Genomic DNA, 19784 nt, shown 5'->3' with positions numbered 1-19784 from the left:
TAGAAGAGCTTTAAAAAATTTTTTGTGTCCAGGCCCTGCCCCCCAAGATTCTGCTTTTCTTGTTAGGGGCTGTGGCCTGTACCTCCCTTAGTCATTCCCAGATGCAGCCAGGTAAGACTTTTCTATATAGCACGGATAATAGACTTTAGAGCCAGCTGCTTGGCTCTGGGATGTCATTGATGGCATTTCGATTTAGAACAGTTCCTAATGCCTAAGCAAATGCCTTTTATGAAAACACATTCTGTTTTAGAGAAAGAAGGTCAGTTTCTGCACCTGAGGAGGGTGTGGCTGCTGTGGGAGATGTAGTCCAGAAGTCTTACCCCATGCCAACCTTCCCTTCACACTCACTGTGCATTCTACCCTTAGCTACTTGTTCCTTTGTTATTTTTACCTTCCCCTATACACATCATTGCAGCATGGGCTAATGTGTAGTATACCAGGGTCTGCCCCATAGTCCTTCCCAAGGACTCTGGGGCCTTGCAGGCCAGTGGAAACAGTTAAGTGGGTCTGAGGCAGTGGGGACTGGTGGGGAGTGTGGAGGACTGGTATGCACCATTACCTACTGATACTCAAGTCCAGATGCTTGTTGGTCATCACTCTGCTAGCCAGCCCAAGCTACATATTTACCAGATGTTGTCAGCATCCTTTTTTGGCTTGCCACAGCTGCTAAGAGGAACATGAAGAAGAGAGCAGTGAAAGTGACCAACTGATCTTCTGAGCAGCAAGGTCATGATCACACTTGACATTAAAGTGCCATCAGCCCCTTTTTGGTGACTGTGCAGCTCTCCATTGACAGCTGTGGGATGTGGTGTGACCAGGCAATTGGTGGCCCGAGGACTCCTTTCCTTACTCTGTGTGTTTCTCTCTGTGTAGATTAGGCATAACCTCTCAGAAGTGCTTCTCGCCACCATGAACATCTTATTCACACAGTTTAAGAGGCTTAAGGGGACAAGTCCATCCTCTGTATCCAGACCCCAGCGAGTCATCGAGGACCGCGACTCTGTAAGATCCCAGCGTTCATGAGAAACACCTTTCTGGTTTGGAATCCATTGCCCTCTTACGAGACTGCATGACCCTAAACTGCTGTTTTCCCTTAGGAGCTGGCACCTGGGTAATTCTTATACCAGGAAGCTTCCTGAGGAAATCAAACAAATCAGATTGCAGCTTTTTTCAAGCTAAAAAAAGAAAAAGATGTGCTAAGTCTGCAAATGTCACCTTTTAAAAATCAAACAGATTTTTAAAACCAAACCATTGGTAGATGGTTCATAAGAATTTTCTGCTCATTTTAAAATATAGGTTACCCTGTGAGTTCCAACTTATCAGTGAACACTTTCATCAAAACCATACTTTATTTTTGATCAGCACATTAATTTGACGGAAATACTTGTTTCTCTCTTCTGAGCCTCACAGTGACCCTAGGGAGGTGACTAAGAGAGTGGTATTATCCCCATCTTAACAGCTGAAGAACCTGAAGCCCAGAATTGGGAAGCAACTTACTTGCCCTGTTGGCCCACCAAGTGGTAGACAGGTGCAGAGACAGTGTCTGAAAGCTGAGTCTGAGACTGACGAGCTTCTATCAGTGCCTGAGCCAAGCAGAGTCCTGGAATATTAGGACCCTGAGCCCCCCCCCCCCAGAAAATGTCCAGTTGATCTGTCAAAAGAACAGAGGTGTTTGTTTGACCTATTTAAACCATGAGGCAGGTAGTTTCTTTTTAAATTGCCTTTCTCTTAACTTTTACACTAATTTTTTTTCCTTTTATTCTTTTGTTTTTGCAGTGCTGGGGATGGAGCCCAGGGCCTTGCTCATGCTAAGCAGGCACTCTGCTACTGAGCTCCATCCCCAGCCCTTGTTTTTTTAAGGCCAGGTCTCAATATGTAGTCAGACTGGCCTCAAACTCTCTTATCCTCCTATCTCAACCTTTCAAGTGCTGGGATTACAGGTATGAACCCCACATCCTGTCCCTCTTAATTTTTGACTACCAGGACAGTGTCTAACAACCAACCCTAATTTTGGCAGTCAAGAAGCCCTAACAGTCCTGCCTCCAAGGATGTCTTAACCTCTCTCCACGGTGCCCCGATAGGCACTGTCAGTTACAGAAGTTCTGTTAGTGAATGGTGGCAGAAATGCTCACCTTCAGGATAATGGGTAACAGTGCTCAGGAGTGAACCACTGGAGTGGTCAGCTGGTCCCTGTGGGTACCAAGGCATGGGCTGGTCTGTGCCTGCCCTTGAGCAGACAAGAGCCTACCAAAGGTAGGCCCACTGTGCTTGCCCCTTAGCAGGAGTCAGTGCAGTGATGTTTTGAGAGTGAATCCTGAGATGGAGCATGTCCTGGTCCTTTGTGTGCTCCTTACAGGTCAGTTCTGGCAGGCCATTGCCCTCATCTGAAAGCACCTTATGTGTGGGGTTCAGTCTCTCTTTTTAGGCACTTAGCTTTCATATACCAGGTGGGAGTGGAGCTGAGCAATGAAAGCATGTGCCTAGCATGAGTGAGGCCCTGAATTTGACCCCCAGAACAGCAAATTATTATTATTATTATTATTATTATTTATTCACATACCATGAATAAAGCCATTCTTCTGTCTTCCTTCTGTCTACAGTTCTCCGTTTTTTGTTTTTTTTTTTCCCCCAGAAAGGAAGGGATGGGTAGAATTGAGGAGAAGCTTATATATCGCTGTTAACTGTGCAAGAAGTGGTTTCCTGGTCAAAAGTAAACTGCCAGTGGGAGCCTTTTGCCTAAACATCCCTAGAGCTCATTTAAAGTAACTAAATCAGGCATGAAAGCTTATGTACATTAATTCACCTTTAAAAGAAATACAATGAGTATTCTCATCACAAAGTAAGATTTCTTTCTGTAGAACATGAATAAGGACATATACTTGCTAACTTATTTACACAACAGATAAAAAAGCATTTGCTTTTCAGTTTTTTGGGCCAGTCCTTAAGTAAGCCTAGTAAATAATCTTTGAGTTTTCCCTGAAAGTTTTGTTACTGGTGCAGAAAGGTGTGGACTTTCTCTGCCTGTATGGTTTCCTTTCTTGCTGGTATAAGCATCCAGCATACTTTAGTATGGAACAACCTGAGGCCCCAGAACCCAAAATCTTTCTTTTGCAGCAGTTATCTGAAGCCATTCTCCTAAGTTTCTTTACTCTGTATTTAATAATTTATCACTTGGAAATTGGAGTAAAGGTTGTCTTTTTTGTTATTACTGGAAACACATGGTCATCTTTTTTTTCTCTCCAGGAATAATCTAGAAATTAGATACATCTGTTGCCTGGGAAGAGAGGGCCAAGCACATATATTATGGAGGGAGAAGAGGAGGGAAAATGGAGACAGGATAGGAAGAGGGTGATCAGGACTGCACATAGCCCTTGCCTCTGGCATTGTAGGTGTTTCATGGGGCTCCAGAAACTCAGATCCCCATTGAGGCAGGTGAACAGAAACCAGCTAGAAGTGAGGCTTAGAAAACTGGAGCAGGCACTTCTGAAGCTCATGCCGTATCAGAAACTAGTCAAGTGTTGTGGTGAGACAGCTTGCCTGACAGACCATCAGCCTGTTGCTTAATAGAAAGGTTTAGATGTCCTGTGGAACTGGGGACCCAGTGGACAAGCTTTGCTAACTTTGCACCATACTGTAGGAATATGACAGCAGAGGTAATAACTATTATCTGTGTACCAGGATTTGTCCCTGACACCACGGTAGAGAGTGGAAAAACATAGATGGGGTTCTCAGTGTATTGCCCTGACTTGAAAGTTAACTGGTTTTCTTCTCTTGCTCCCTCTCTCAGCAACTCCGAAGTCAAGCCAGAGCCTTGATTACCTTTGCTGGAATGATACCCTACCGGACGTCTGGGGACACCAATGCAAGGCTGGTGCAGATGGAGGTCCTCATGAATTAAGTGCCATATTTTGGGGGCATCTGGGACTGCACATTGTCAGTACATTAGGCACAGGGGCCACTGGGTGGGGTTTCTGGTTTTGTTTCTGTTGTGTTGTGTTTTGTTTTTATATTATGTATTTTTGTCAATAATAATAAATTTTTTTGATTTGTATTTCTTTTCAACATTCTTTTCTTTTTTTCTTTTCTTTTCCTTTAAAGTTTTGTTAAATTTTTGTGTATTGGGAGGAAATACCATCACTAGTTTTGGGGCCAGAAAATGTAGGTATCTATAATTTGGTTCAGCTGACCTTGAATCATTTAAAAAAAAAAAAAAATACCCACAAGGAAACCAAGCCTTTGGGAGTTACTTTTATTAAGATAAAATAGTCCATATAACAGAGTCACAGCTTATTTTCACTTTTCTCTTTGAGTGTGAAAGCCAGCCTCAGCCTTTGGTGATTTAGGATTTGTGTGAATTATTAAGTATTGCATATCCTCTTGCTTCTCTGGTGTGCTTGTGGTATTCAGGGTGTCCAAGACCATCCCTTAAATCACCTACTCTGATTTCAGGACTAATTAGTTTGCTGTTCTGTTGAAATCCTACTGGAGGTCAAAGCCAGGCCTAGAAACACTGTAAGAAATAAGGGGCAGATGCCCCACTCAAGCTTGAGGACAGGTAAGCTTTGCTGCTTCACTCCTGGATCTGCTCCTCCGAGAGCTGACAGATCGGGCTTGTTCACTCTTATTAAGGACTTTTAAGCCCCTCTGTTCCTTCTGTGGCAGTCAGTTCGTCTGCTTTGGATTGTCCCTTTCCCTTTTCTGCTCTGATGAAGATGACTGGCCAGGCAAGCTCATGGGCACATTCTGTATGTCTGATACACAGAATACAGACACCACTACGGCATCCACTCTGTGCGTAATTGGTTCCTGAACAATAGCTGTCATCATCATTGGCTCAATTTCTCCTACCATTAGTCCCAAAGCCCTGAACTAAACTGGAGAGGAAATGAGGGCAGGGGTTCATTCCTCAATGGGCCAGCTGGGGTGGGGGGCCGTGAGCAGGGTCTGCTCTGCCAGGTTGACGAGCCAGTCTTCAGGTTCATTCTTTCCCAAAGGGTCTCCAAAGGTGCTTTTGTTTCTAGGGGGACATCTCTCGTCACAGGATATGGTCACCCTCGCTACCCTGCAGTTGTTCAAATGGTTGTTACCTCTCCTTTTGGTAAAGAGCTAATCTGTAGAGAAGGGGATCATCTGCTACTCATCTGTTGGATTCCATATTGTATCAAGGGTGTAGCCTGATCAGCAGGGCTGTGTTTTGCCTTCCTCCTCTGGTCTCATCTTGGCATCCTGGAGTGCTACCTTCAGTTAAGCTTTACTGCAAAATCTGGAAAGATGAGCCCTGTAGGGGACCTGATTGAACACATTGTGCCCTGCTTGTATGCTCTGGTTTGTTTCACTGTCCTTTCACAAGAGTGCTCTAGGCTTTTCATAGAGGATAACTGCATGTCTTGTTTTCTTAACATTGACTTACTTCCAGATAGAAACATAACAGTGCCATAAAAGAGAGACCACCCAAGTTACTTAAATATACACTTGCTCCCTGTCTCACCTCTTCTGTATCAGCCCATGAGAGTTCATTGTGGATTTGTCTTTCCCTGTGTCAGGTAGGAGAATTGCACAGGAGATTTGATGTCACCTGTTCTGCATCTTTAATCTTTTTAAAAAATAAACTTGCTGCCCAATCTCAAAGGGAAAAGTGAAGGGGAACCAGTACTAGACCTTTGGTTGTATCACTCCTATGCTTACAATTTAATTAGAGTCTTACTGGCAGTTTGGCAGCCTTGGTTATTCTTTTGATGCCTCATTTTAAGTTGTAGGGTTTAGGGTTCTTTAAGCAAAGAATTATGGGCCCTTCCACAGTGTCCAGCATTTGTTGATTTAAAAAACAAAGCTGCAGTCTGTTCTCCCTTTGGACTTTGATCTGTGCCTGTTCTGGTTGAGTAAATATTCCTGGCCCAAGCCTTTAAGACTAATTCAGCAATTACATGAGCCAGCATCCTGCCTCTCTAGACTGGAGCACCACTGGCTAGGTTTTCCATTGGGCAATTAGAACCTTTGTCTAGATTGTTAGGTATTTGTGGGACTGTGCATTTTACATCAATACAATAGGCCTTTTGCACCTGCATTTCAGGAATATCAGGAAATAGTCAACAATTTATGAAAATGGAATGGTCTAGAATTCTGGAGGAAAATGAGACTGTTTTCAGGGTCCTAACTACTCAGTATTCCTAATTCTTCCAGACTGATTTTAGAAGTTGCCCCATCTCCAGCCCGTCTTCTGACAGTTTCATATGCTCTGTGTGTATTAGTGTTTCTCACAGAGAAGGGACAGGAGGAAAGTAAATCTTCTTGCCACTTGATTCTAACTGAGAAGAGCAGTGGAAGAAAGCTTAAAACTATTAGCTAGAATGTTCAGAAAAGAAATTTCAAATGATCTCTCCTTCTCCTTGCTGTATTTTGCATGTAGATTGTGACTGGCTAAGTAGCCACATGTGCATATGTGTCAGCCAGAGTTAAGTTCAGCAGACATGTACAAAGCCTTACCTGTGCTGGAGGTGTCCAAGGTAAATCAAGCCCTGTCCTCATTGCAGAGTTGTTCTTAAGTCTAAGAAAGTGGGTGCTTCTACTTTTCTTTTTACCAAGATCACCTGAGTGGAAATACTCTTGGCTCTGGCATTAACCTGGAAAGGACGAAGGTTTTTTGTCCAAACTTTGCTTTTCAAAACACACTTCTCTTGCATACCCTCCTTGCTTTGAAGATGTTTGAGTGAGCACATGCTTTGTCCTCCAAGAGCAATCACACCCTTCCACAGTCTTCAAACCAGCTCCAGGTACCTGGATTCAAATTGTGTTTCAGCTTCTTTGGGGCCCTTAACAGGCATCCAGTCTGAAAGGCCAAGGAGAGGAGTATATCCCAGGGTCAGATGAAAGTCAGGGCTGATCCTTCAAAGATGTAAACTTTCTGAGCTGCATAAGCAACAGGAAAATATAGAAGAGGAAGGAATGGAAATTTGATTTACTGTTAATAATAAAAGCCAGATCTTTAGCCAGAAGAGAGGAGTAGTGCTGGCAGAAACCCAGCATTGCACTGGCATGCTCTATACACTCTGCTTTGCCCTTGAACATGTATTTCTTAGGGAGGAGGAGGGTGAAAGTGTTTGCCTTAGGGCATGGTGGAACACATCTGTAATTCCAGCTACTCAAGAAACATAGGTAGAAGGATGGTAATCCAAGGCCAGCTCTGGGCAAAAACTCAAAACCTTATCCAAAAAATAACTAAAGTGAAAAGAGCTGGGGCATGACTCAAGTGGTAGAGCACTTGCCTAGCAAACTCAGGACTTTGAGTTCAAACCCCAGTACCACCAAAAGAAAAAGTTTGCCTTAGACATGGGCTTCTGTTTGAGTAGGAAGTGGGGATCACTAATGATCCTAGAGGGGCATCTGGCCTCAGAGACAGATGTGCTATAGCCCTTGGGTGCCAGCAGACCTGCCCAGGCTCCTAGGCGGCACCCAGATTTGCATGGCCCCTCATTCAGGCCAGATTTAGGCAATAAAGGACACATAGTTAACTTTGAAGTTCAAATAAACAAGAAATTCTTGGTGTAAGTATATCCATTTTATCTAGCTATCCTCTTAAGTTTGCCTCTGCTGTCACTTACTGCCTAGAGGTCGTGGGGTCTGGCCCAGGCTGCTAGAACCCTCCAGCTAAGTTGGATTATCCTGATTTGTTGCACTTCTTGCTCTTCTGGAGCAGTGGAAATGACAGTGAGGTCTGAGTCACTTGAGAGGACAGTAACTAGAATTCAGTTTTGAAGACCCAGGTAGGCATACTGAATGGGATAATTGTGGACCCTGGTTTAACCTCAGCTGTTGCCATCTATAGGATGCTTTCTTGTCAGAGATTTCAAATACCATATGTGCTGTAAAAAAGGGAAAGGGGCAAAGCATAGCCTTTTCTCACTTGATCAGTAATTCGTGTTAGAAATGTGGTGGGAGATATGCTTTGCTTTATTTAGTTGAGTGTCTTCTTTCGCCTGTGCTTTCCTGACATTGTCACTCAGTGTTGTGTTTATGGGGATAGAGGATAGGGTGGGAGTCAGTATATGTGTTCTGTGTGTTCCTTTCTGTACGGTAACTTCTGTGTTTACTCTGTTTAGGGTGGTTCCTTCACCACCACCTTGTCTATAGCCAGTAAATTTCTGAATGTTCTCCCAAAGTGTCTTGTGCTCCCTTTGGTCAGTCATCCAGTGGAACAGAAACTTCTCGAGCTTCCTTTCCTGGGCATATCCTTAGCTGAGGACAGCCTAGGGCTCCTCAGAAGACAACAGAAGGACCTCTCCCATTCTCTGAGGGTAGCTGAGCCAGGTCTCTGGGCCTGCAAAGTCCCAGAGGCCTCTGTAAATATAGGACTCCCACCCCAGTTCTGAAGTCCTGCTCTCCCCACTCCCTGGCCAGCCTCAGTATTCAGCCCCCTGGCTGGGGTCTGGAGAAGATCAGATTCTGAGTAGAGATGTGATGGGACCTTAAATCAGAAGCATGTGGCTGGCATGCATTCTGAGCTGGGAGTAGTCAGTGGAATTTTTTTTTTTTTTTTTTTTTGTGGTAATGATGTTTGAACTCGGGGCCTTATGCTTGCTAGGCAGGTGCTCTACAACTTGAGGTGTACCTCCAGCCCTTGGAAAACATTTTAAATGGGGGTTGGGGGTTGAGAGTCAATAATTGGCCTTGCAGAAGAGGAGGTAGGAAGGGGGATTGGGATTATGTTGGTTGAATGGCCGGAGAAGCTTGTGCCTGGCCATGGGATAGGTGTCTCCTGTTCTTTTGAACAGTGTCTACCTGGGTTGACAGCCATACAAAAATGGCTGGGTTGGTGACAGTGGTGATATTCATGCTTGCTGCCCTCCCCCCCACACACACTGAGGCCCAAGCCCTAATGAGAAGTGATGGGGTTCCAGTGTCTTCTTCCTGAAGGATTTACACAGAAAAATTCCCATTCCCTTTGTATGGAACCCTCAGCTTGGGTGGGTCTCTGGGAGGCTATATCCTGACCCCATACAAGTGCCCTTATACCCTTTGGAGGTTTGATGGTCTCTGGACTCTAGTACCTCTTGGAGCTCGGTTGGTGGGTCTGTAGCCATTGAGAGGGTAGGTGCTATTAGTGGTGGGTGGGGCTAAGGTTGCCTTGTTTTGCTAGGTTTCTTAGAGCTGCTGGCTTTTCAGTGGAGTGAGGATTTTTTGTTTGTTTGTTTTTTTGGTGGGTCTGGGGTTTGAATTTAGGGCTTCACACTTGCAAAGCAGGCACTCCACCACTTGAGCCACACCTCCAGTCCATTTTGCTCTGAATTCTAGAGATGGGGTCATGTGAACTGTTTGGCCAGGCCAGCCGACAACCGAGGTCCTCTTAATTTCAGCTTCCAAGTAGATAAGATTACAGGCATGAGCCACCAGTACTTGGCAATTTTATTTTCCCCCCGCAGTGGTGGCACTGGGGTTTGAACAGTGGGCCTTGTGATTGAGCCACAACCCAAGTGAGGATTCTTTCTGAATTTACACAGTAGACATCAAAATGCCTCCCAGAACTGGGAAAGGTGGTACCTGACTGTGGTCCCAGCTATTGGGGAAGGGCCGTTGATCACCAATGTGAGTGGCTGTCCAGCTGTTGCTTGGAAATGGCCAGGTTTCCTGGAAGCAAGCAGCCACAGAGAAATAGGACTGTTGATGGGAAGTGAGGCCCCAGAGCCTGGGGATGCTTCCCTTACTTCCTTCACTGCCCCCCGCCCCCAATACTAGTATTTGAACTGAGTCTACACCTTGAGGCATTCACCAGCCCTTTTTTGTGAAGGGTTTTTCCAGATAGGGTCTCATGGACTATTTGCCTTCTGATAGCTAGGATTACAAGCATGAGCCACCAGCCTGGGGATGCTTCTGCTGGCAGTGCTGGAGAAAGGAAATTCCTTTTCCTTAGCTGCCCCACATGCCTTCTTCCCCAGCAGTGCCTTACCCAGACATATCAACATATCGCCCTCACCACCACTGACCCTCCCACATTCGGGTGGGTCTCTGGTGTGAGCTTTCCTGCCCATCAGTCTGCAGGTCAGCCAGCTGGTAGTTTTAAGAAAATTTAAAGCAAACCAAGTGGCACTTTGTTTCCTAGAAAACAGATATGTGGGGTGTGGCCCTCTGGTGGCAGCCACAGTCATTAACATTAGAAAGCACAGCTGCAAAAGAATTTCAGACTGTGAAAATGAAATTCTGAAAGTGAAGATCTCAGCAAGATGGGGGAGGGAGGAATGAGGAGTACTTAAGGAGCAGCTTGAGACCGCAGGCTCTGGCAGCACAGAGCTCTGCCAGACCAACAAGCATATCCTGGGCTGGCAGCAGCCGCAGAAGCCCCAGAGCTGCAGCAGGAGACCACCCACTGCAGCCTCAGAGCTAGACTGGGAATTGGTTAAAATCCCCTCTTCACTGCCTGGTGATCATGCACCCCAGGGGCAAGCATTTGCTCCTGAGAAATCAGACACCAACTCGTACCCCCTTGGATACTAGGAAGATAAGGTTGATTTATATAAATCACCTGTCCAGTCTCACATAGTAGGCCTTCAACCCTGGTAAAAGTTAATTTGGGTCCCTTTCTTCCCTCCATCATTTAGATGGGTCTAGGGTGATAGACCCATCTGCCATTTGCCTTCTGCCTATCACAACAGTTTTTCACATGGGTGCAGGTATACTCAGTTACCCCACATCAAGGATTTCTTCTCCTCCTCCTCCTCTTCTTCCTCCTCCATTCATTTATTTATTTGTTGGCAAGAGACAAAATTGATCAAAGCTGGTAGACCAAAAATTTGCTATTGAAGGACAGACATTGATGTGTCAAGTTCATCTTGTGGTTCCTGCTTATTCAGTGACTGCTTATTGGAGAATACAACTCAATAAATATTTTAGGGCCTATCCTATGCCAGACGTTGTCCTAGGAGACTGGAGACACAGTGGTGAACTAAATGGAGATAACTGCCCTCAGGAAGCTTACATTTTCCTCAGGTAGGTAACAGTAAGGGACTCTTCCTTTAAAATGAAGTTGTCCTCCTTGGCTTCACTTACTCATTCAGCAACCCCCCTGGGGGCTATAGGGCTATGCACCATGGTATGATTTCTAAGGTTGAGGCACAGCCCTTTTTTCTGAGACTCAAAATGAAGGTAGGGAAAAGAGATAAATACATACACACAGGCATACTGTGATAAAGTAAGGGGCCTTAAGAAATGCCACAAGAAAGGGACAAATAAAGAGGAAGGCCGATGGCAGGGCTGTCAGAGGGTGGTGGATGCAAGAGCCATCTGCATGCTACCAGAATGCAGACCTGCAGAGATAAAAGCATCCTGGGGGTGTGGCCATCTAGCTAGGTCAGATGCAGTGAACCCCAGGCCACCTTTTGACCTGGTCCCATTTGGCCTGCTTCTTATGCCCAGTGGTGTAGGGGCAGTTGTACATCTTTCCTACAATATTGAAACAGGAGAAATAGCAGGACTTAGGTGAGTTGAGGCCTGCCAGAAGTCACAGGCCTTGTATTCAGCCCTTCTCTGACCAAGCAGAATACTGACTGTAGGGCACTCACTTGCTCAAGAGGTGAGTACATCAGGGCCAGGTGGGCATCTTGGGTGGGGAAGTGATCTGTGAGGCAGAGACATAAGTCAGGGTATTTGATTTAAGGGCACACATTGCTGTGTAAGCACAATTTCAAAGTTGCCTCTTGCCCTGGAATAGTGAGTCCAGCACAAAGGGCTGGTGACTTGTTTGTTTCTAGGCTTCTAACCAGGAGAAAACTCTTCAAAACCCTACAGGGCTGGCAGTGTGGCTTAAGTGGTAGAGTGCCTGCCTAATAAGCATGAGGCCCTGAGTTCAACCCCCACTACCACCCAAAAAAAAAAAAAAAGTGTTTTGTAGCATGAGAGGTACCCTTTTAAAAACTAAATCAGCATTCCGTTTATCCAGAAGAGTCAGCTTCTGGGCTATGCACAGCCTTAGCCAACATGTGTGCTTTCCTCCAGCCCTGGTGACATCGTAGAACCACCTGGATGCTCCTGACTGTTCTGATCTCCAGGCCCTGACTGAGCTGCTGACTTCCTTGGCCTGGGGAAGGTCTAGGCACTGGTTCATGTTTTTCAAAGCTCTCTGGGCAATTTTCATGCCTGCCAGGGTCAGGAACCCTTGTTTTGACAGCATGCTAAATAGCATGCTGGCCTCTCCAAATGGAGAAAGCCTTCCCTGTGCCCCAACATAGCTGTTCTCAGAGCATCTGCAACGCACAACATAGGAAGATGAAAATTCTACTTGGTTAGGGAAAAAAATTACACCAAGTCTAAGGCCAACTGGGCCAACTTGCTCACTGTGTCTCCACCAAGATCAAAAACAGCCATCCATATGGTTTTTGATGTTTTAGGACTACAACAGATGTAGTGTCACTGTGCATATGGGCATCAGGGGCACATTTTCCAGGAGAACACAAATGAGTGAACATCTCCAGCCCCAACCAAAGATGCTTTTTCCTGGCTCTGCATTGGCGTACCTGTATTGGGGCTTGTCCCTCTTCAGTGCCTGGTGCTGCAAAGTTTGAGCTCCCTGGGGAAAGAACCAAACTTCTCAAGCAGTCCCTAAGCTCTCTGCCAGAGGTTCCATACCCTGCGGGACCTGCACCCAGCCAAGCCAGAGTGCAAAAGTCTGCTGTGGACCCAGTCTAGAGCAGAAGCTCCTCTTCCTGCTGTAACATAAAGCAGTCTGAGCAAAGTTCTTTTGAGGTCTGGGACCCCTGGCAGAGGTCTTTAAGGAGCTTGGGAAGTTGAGTACAATAGAGCATTTCAAATGGCTGGTGAAAGGGACAACCAGACAATGTGTGAGAGCTACTGACTGAACTAGAATTCTCTGAGCATTTTCTGTTTTTGCATACAGTGTCCCATCAATGCCTGAGTTCTGATGACTGCAAACAACTGGAGCCAACTCTCTCTGGGTTTCTGATCTCTAAGCTACTGTTGCCCCCATTCTTCCCCATAGCCAACCTTTTTTAAGTTTGTTTTTTTGTTTTTTTGGTTTTTTTTAAGGAAAAGAAGTCTTAGTAACTGCTTTTACCAGAAGGCATTGCCTTAAACTAGTCAAGGATAAAGGTTTCTGCCACTTTCATGATAGCTAAAGAGCTGGGACCAATATATTAAACAATTTTTTTGCAGAGTGCTATGAATGTCTTCCGAAATGCCCCCTTTCACAAGTCCCTACTGGTGATCAACAAAATCCCACTAACTGGGTGGGATTATCTCCATTTGTCAAATAATGAAGCTAAAGACCCACTTGGTTCCTGTCACAAGAGTAGGCTGTGAGCTCCTGGGTTCCAAAAGAGTCCATTAAAGAGTTCTGGTTCAGAAATGCACCTGTGCAACTCAAACTTTGGGCACATGACTGTTGTTCCCATGCTGCTTCCAAGGAGAGAGAAAAGTTTCCCATAAAGTTAGAAAAGTTAAAGGTGTACTTAAAATTGAAAGGCTTTAAGGGAGATAAAGGGTTTGATACTTCAGTCTCTTGACAGAGTCATCAGGGTAGGAACATATGTTACTGCAGAGCTGAAGTTTTATGAGAATTTCTGCTCAGTTGATGCATCAGGGCTGAGTTCAGAATAGCCCTATTTGGAAATGATGGCTAAGCCTGGATGGAGGTATAAAAGGTTGATGGAGACCTATGAGAAAAGAATGAGAGGAAAAAAGTGTCACTGTTAGCCAACAGTGACTAGTAATCATCATTCCACGTTTTGCCTTGGTTTCCAGGAAGCTCTGAACTAAGATTGGACTCTCCAATCCAGTTGCTTTCGTGTGTGTGCTTTATTTGAACTGCTATTTCACACACATCACTCGGTCCTTGCCAGAGGGAGCCATCCCTTTTCTGAACTCAGCATTTTATCCAGGGATTTATTCCTTTATGCCTGAGTCATGCCTGTTGTTGGTCTTGCCTTCTCTGGCAAACTCTATGCACCTGAGGACAGCATATCCTCCAAAATAGCCACATTGTATCTAATACATTATTAATATCTGTAATCACTTCTGGAAGGAATGCAGGCTAAACAGGTTTTTGTTTTGATTTTATGGCTGTTCTTTGAAGAAAAAGGAGCTAGGAGTCCTTTAACAAAAATGTTTTACCTTATGCATGGTTTCATTTTTGCTTTGATGTCAGTAACTTCCAGGTGCGTTAGTGTCCAGCCACTCGAGCATTGTCCAGATAGAAGGACCAGGATCACAGTAGACACCCCACGTGCTCTGCACGGCTCCAGAGAAATCCTAGTTGCTTGGCCCGGGTTGCTGGAGAGGTTGCAGCCCAGAGTCTGGCTTTCCAGGTCTTCCCAGACCTGATTCTGCCACTGCTGTTCTGCACTGTGTAGGGTTTTGTCTCTTCCCACAGTTATCAAGTCTGTGAGCCCCTAGAGGGCAGGGACCCAGCTTCTGTTGCAGCCGTGCTCTGGCTGGGGAAGAAGTTTGCACTGTAAAGCACAGGAGCCACGCACTGAGGAGGAAGCCTGCCGAGTTCTGGTATTGTTGCTGCAGCTGGTGTTGTGAATCAGGCCGACGAGCAGCGCATCCTCTTACCCGGCTATTTCACGACACCAGGGTTGCATCATACCCATCCTCTCCAGGCGAGCCTCGTGGGACACAGTCGGATGCCAGGACTCAGGGACAGGGTGGGCAGGGATGACTAGATGAAAGATGATTTTCTGTAGCTCCTTGGAAGTTTTAAAAATACTAATGCCTGCCCCTCACCCCTCCTCCACCCAGGCCCATATAGTCTCCAGATTGGGCCCCGGAATCAGCACTGGTTAGCAACTCAAATCTGTATGTGGTCAGAGTAGCCTAACGCTCATTGCTGGGATGGTTATCTGTTCTGGCCTGGCCATTGCCATAGCACCTTCCCAGCCCTCCCCAGCTCCGCAGCTTTTGGGCTCACACTATTTACCACACCACTGCTGCCTGGGGTCAGCTTTCCAGAAACACAGGGACCTGACACCCCAGGACAAAAGCCAGACTCCCTACTGTGGCACTGAAGGCCTTCCCTGTCAGGATTCCTTGCTCAGAAACCACACTCATTTCCCTCATGGAGTCCTCCCTGCTCCCCACAAACCCTGGCCACAGGGTGCTGTACTGGCTCTGTCAGCTGTGCCAGCTCTGCCTTCAGAATGTACCTCACTATCCACCCCAATGGTGTACATGTGGCAGCCCCTGACTGGTCTCCCTTACACACAGCCAAAGTAGTCTTTGAAAAATGTCAATGTGGCCCTCACATAACAGAATATGAAGCGTATGACCATGGCCTATAAGGCTGGATGTTCCCTCTTTCATCAAACCCCACCTCCTGGGCCACACACACCTCCTTGCTCTTCTTGAATCCCAAGCCACACTCCTGTCCCAGGGCCTTTGCACATGCTTTAGCCCTGTCTAAAACCCCTGTAAGACCTGCTCACATGTGGGTGGCCCCTGTTCCTCATCCTGGGTATTCAACTTAAATTCTTCATCAGGCTGAATGTTCTGCCTAATAAAAAGCTTTATTTTCTTAATAGCACTTACCACAAAATGTACTGTTGCAATTGCTTATTTGTTTTTTGTGTTTCCCACTAGAGTGTAAGCTCCCAGGAGGGCAGGATCTTTGTTTTGTGTGGGCCTCCCTTGCCTACCACAGGACATGGTATGTAGTAGGCACCTAATAAATGTGGTGGAATGAAGAAACAATCAGACCCCTTTCAGCCTTGTCCCACCTTTCTTCCCTCTCTCCCAGCCCACAGCACTGGTTGCTCCAGCCCCACCCACCTCTTCCGCAGCAAGGCCTGGCCTTTCCCCAACTCCCCCTCCCCACCACTTCTGCACCTGGGCAGCCTCCCTCTGCTGGCTGGCTGCGGCTGCATGGTCTCCTTGCTGGTTTATCTGCCAGGCCAGGCTGGGAGTTGCAGGGCCTGGTGTGGTACACAGGAGGAGCTCAATAAATGCTGATGTGCTTTTGTGCCATGCAGACAAGACCTGAAGGTTGCAACAGGCCCTCTTATCTTCACTGCTTCAGTTCCCAGGGAGTTTCCTGGCCACTGAGTCTTTCCCATCTCTGGCTGCCTTGTTCCTCCTGAGAGCCAGGGGAACAAAAGGCATCACTTAGCCAGGGCCCAACAGCAGATAGGCAGGAGGTGCCTGGCTCTAGCAGGTGTAGGTGTCATTTTTGTCTTGCTCCTGCTGTGGAAACAGACTCATCCAGTCAGATGACTTGCTCCAAGTCCCCCAGAAACCAACAGAACTGAAACTCTTGAGACTGCACAGAGTACAAGGAATCTCTGATGAAATTTAATCTCTGACTACATTCCATCCAGTTTCAAGAATTCCCTTTCTCTGGGTCTGTGCTTAGGGACAAGGTGTCAGTCCCTTTAGCTTGTGCTGTTGATAATTCTTTTGAGGGGTGCTGCTTAAACCCCATCCTACCCCAGGGAGATGCAGGAGTGCAGGAGAGGGTTCTGGAAGCAGTACATGCTCACCTTTACAGCTGACATAAGCCAGGTTGTTTGGAGGGAGGAGAAAGTGACTTGCTCAAGGTCATCCATCAAATTCATGGCCTATTACTCCACCTATAGCCCCAGTGTTGCTGGAAACCAGCCCTGGCCCCTTCCTCTCCTGAGATCCTAATCAGGAATTTTCCACCACTGCCAGGAACAGGGTGTGTAGGAATGGCGTACAGGGTGTTGGCCAGCTGTGATTTTTGCCAGTCAACAGGCAGTTTAAGAGCCAGGAATGATATGATCTTCCCTGAGGGCCATGGAGGAGGGAATGAGTAACTCTATAGGAAGAATCCCCCCTCCCCAATCCATGGCTAACTGAGCCTGCAGAGGAGGGGGAGAGGAGGGAAATTAACCCTGACTGAGGTGAGGTCATGAAGTCTCTGGCCTGGAATCCTTGCCTTCCAGCTTTCAGCTGGCACTGCTGGGGGGGCGGGGGGGACTGTGGACCCAGGGAGGAAGGGACAGGTGGGCCTAGGTGTGATCAGAAGAGCCCTGAGGAGTCTTTGAAAATGAACATATGGTAAAGATACAAACTGAGGTACGTACAGTGATGACAACCTTTTGGGGTTGTCACCAAGCTCTAGTTTTCTGCAGCTTACCTCTTAATGTCCAACAGAGGCAGACTTCTGGGCTGGGGGAACCAGAAGAGACTTGGCTTGGCACCCCTCAGGTAATTCTGTCAGCCAACGGTGTCTGCAGCAGCCACTTCACCCTCCTTTCAGTATACATTCAATCATGTTTACTGAGCACCTCCTCTGTGCTTTCTATTTGCTTGGAATTGTCATTGAACAGAACAGGGCAGATCCCTCTGAACAGCCTTCATGGTCTTCTCTTCTAGTAAGTTAGGTGACATTTATGTCCCCTCCCTAGAAAAATGCACTGAGGAGGTATGAGTGCTTGTCTGCACTTTTGTGGGACTCCAAGTCAGGGACTTTCTCATAGTTTGCTGCTCTAACCCAGTCTGAGTCTTTCCATCTGCCCCTTCTGTCTGCCCTCTAGGGGATACATACCTGTCCTGGCCCCTCTGGCTCAGGGTAGCAAGGGACAGCATGAGCCAGCTGGGCCTCTGTAAACTCCGGCCAACTGACGTTGACTCCATATTGGAGGCCACACTGGAGCAGGTCCTCTGGGGAATTTGTGTGGACTTCAAATCAGGGCTGGGAGAGAGAGAAAACATGTCCATCTTCCTTTGGAGGGTGACCTGAGCCCGAGCAGAAGCTGAATTCAGCTGCCCAGATGAAGCAGTGGTCTTCTGACCTCCTTCCATCCCCTGACTCCAGGAGAAGCAACACAGGTCAAAGCTGCGTCCTCCAGGACTGTCCACACCCTGCTCCTCCTGTCCCTCCTGTCTCTCCCCCATGTCGTCCTTGCTGCATGACTGACTGTCTCCACGTGTGGTCCCCACTAACTGCAGCACAGTGAACATAGGCAAGATGCCCTGTGTGCAGCCCTGACTCCCACCTCTACCCACATATGGGGGTGGTGAGTAAAAGTTTATTGGACAGGTGAAAAGATATTAGTCATTTCCTTTTTAAAAAAATTGTGTAAATTAATTGTACAAAGGGGCTTTACTGTGATATGTCCATGCATGCATATAATGTACTTTGATCAAATTCATCCCCTCTATTACTCTTTCTTATCTCCTCTCTCCTCATTTTTAAAGCAATTCTTAGAGGGTCTCATTATTTGAGTGACTTTCTTGTGAGCTACTCAGAGAGGGAGGTACCTCAGGCTGGAAAGGAAGGAGCAGCCCTGGGCAGAGGGAGACGTGGGTTGCGGTATAGACGCCAGGCCTTGGGGGACTCTAAATCTGGCCCTTCAGATGTGGGACAGGGTGCCAGATCTTTGTATCCCACAGCCATCAGTGATCAGGCATTACACTTGCCTCATGGGAGGAAGGTGGCCACCCAAGAGGTCATTAGCTTAGGGGCTGACACTGAGAGCCCTCATGGTGGCTGGAGAGACATGTCTCCATTGCTGAGGACCCTTTCATATACTCCAGCAACACAAATTTCAACTACTGTCCCCAGCAGTGGTTTAGGTGCCTCTGGAGGCCAAAGTCTACTCTCATTGCTACTATGCATTCAAGATGTGGCCTGAAGGTGCTAGCAAAAGTGGACAGGGCCTCCCACATGGGAGCCCACAACCCCCAGTCTTGCAGACAGAGACTGGGGAAGGACAGCTTGCATGGGGCATGATGCCAGGTGGTCCTGGAGGCTTCTGCCAGCCACGAGCCCTCATGGCTTGTCTGTCCAGGGGTGGTTGCAGATGTGGTTTGGGGCCACTTGTCGTCATGGCTTACATACATTAAGATTTGTCTGAAAGAGCACCAAGACACTGAGGGACAGAGGCTGGAACAAGGGACTTCCTTTTTTACAAATATGTTTGTCTTTTAAAATGTCATACCACTCATCTATTAAAACTGCAAAGTAAATAAAAATAAAAGGAAATATTCTCTACTGCAATGAGAGGCTTGTGAACTTGCCTTGGATGGGGTCCCTCAGGATCCTCTTGGTGACTTCTTCCTGGGTCCTGGCTGTGAGCTCAGAAGAGCCATCACAGGACTCAGCCTAGCTGTGGCCTTCCTGGTCCAAAGTGACCATATGTCAATGATCAAATAAATGGGGGCAGGACAGCAGAGCTCACACACTCCACCTCCCACCCTGTCCAGGACCCTGCTTACCAGCTGTGGGCGGTTTGGGCCAACCTCCCGCCTTCTCCTTGCTGTAGGCTCGGCCTATAAAGCCACCCTATGTGTCCTTGCCGACCCTGACCCCCTCCCTTGACACCCAGAGCCATAATGGCAGAGCTGCCTGTGGCAGAGACACCTGGGGACCTTGCTCTGTGTAGTGGGCGCTTTACCATCAGCACGCTGAGGGGGGCTGATGAGCCTCCATCACCAGCTGTCTATGACAGCAGCCACCCCAGCCACCTGACCCACGGCAGCACGTTATACATGCGCACCTTTGGTTACAACACCATCGATGTGGTGCCTGCCTATGATCACTATGCTAATAGTGCCCTTCCTGGTGAGCCCCGAAAGATGAGGCCCACATTGGCAGACCTGCATTCCTTCCTCAAGGTAAGTACCATCTCAGAAAACTGGCCACTTCCCTGCTGTGTGAGCACAACCCAGTTACCTAACATCTCTGAGCCTTGGTTCTGTCACCCAGCCACTGGAGATGGACAAATGTCCTCCTCAAGGATTGCAGGGCCCAAATGAAATAGGAGCTTCAAGCATACATTGTGATGCTTAGTCCAGCCACTAGCAGCACAAAGTTTGAGTGG

At 47.1% G+C, this 19784-nt stretch overlaps 2 protein-coding genes and 1 long non-coding RNA gene across 15 annotated transcripts in view; 2 read left to right on the top strand and 1 right to left on the bottom strand.

Annotated features, from left to right (window-relative positions):
- Nucleotides 1–4051, top strand: part of Nup93 (nucleoporin 93) — a 112465-nt gene extending 108414 nt beyond the window's left edge. For all 3 annotated transcript variants that reach the window (XM_074055968.1, XM_074055969.1, XM_074055970.1), the window contains 2 exons: nt 874–1002; nt 3788–4051. In XM_074055968.1, coding sequence (XP_073912069.1) covers nt 874–1002; nt 3788–3898 — 240 coding nt within the window. In that variant the 3' untranslated portion in view covers nt 3899–4051. The remainder of the gene's footprint in view (nt 1–873; nt 1003–3787) is intronic.
- Nucleotides 4052–4247: 196 nt separating this feature from the next.
- Nucleotides 4248–19553, bottom strand: LOC141417408 (uncharacterized). 7 transcript variants are annotated; one of them, XR_012441957.1, is made up of 5 exons: nt 18982–19541; nt 15826–17653; nt 15529–15661; nt 14113–14662; nt 4248–6906 (listed from the first exon to the last, which is right to left on the bottom strand). It is a non-coding gene; the product is annotated as an uncharacterized lncRNA (long non-coding RNA). The 7 variants fall into 7 exon arrangements; XR_012441962.1 differs by lacking the exon at nt 4248–6906 and having other exon boundaries at nt 7482–14662; nt 15826–17330; nt 17507–17653; nt 18982–19553; XR_012441960.1 differs by lacking the exon at nt 4248–6906 and having other exon boundaries at nt 7482–14662; nt 15826–17375; nt 17507–17653; nt 18982–19552.
- Nucleotides 19187–19784, top strand: part of Slc12a3 (solute carrier family 12 member 3) — a 30255-nt gene continuing 29657 nt past the window's right edge. For 2 of the 5 annotated variants that reach the window (XM_074055964.1, XM_074055967.1), the window contains exon 1: nt 19187–19578. In XM_074055964.1, the coding sequence (XP_073912065.1) occupies nt 19297–19578 (282 nt within the window). In that variant the 5' untranslated portion in view covers nt 19187–19296. The remainder of the gene's footprint in view (nt 19579–19784) is intronic. The other 3 variants (XM_074055966.1, XM_074055963.1, XM_074055965.1) reach the window with 3 other exon arrangements.

The sequence above is a fragment of the Castor canadensis genome, chromosome 15 (genome assembly GCF_047511655.1).
Source record: "Castor canadensis chromosome 15, mCasCan1.hap1v2, whole genome shotgun sequence".
NCBI lineage: Eukaryota > Metazoa > Chordata > Mammalia > Rodentia > Castoridae > Castor > Castor canadensis.
This window is presented reverse-complemented; position numbering and strand designations above follow the sequence as displayed.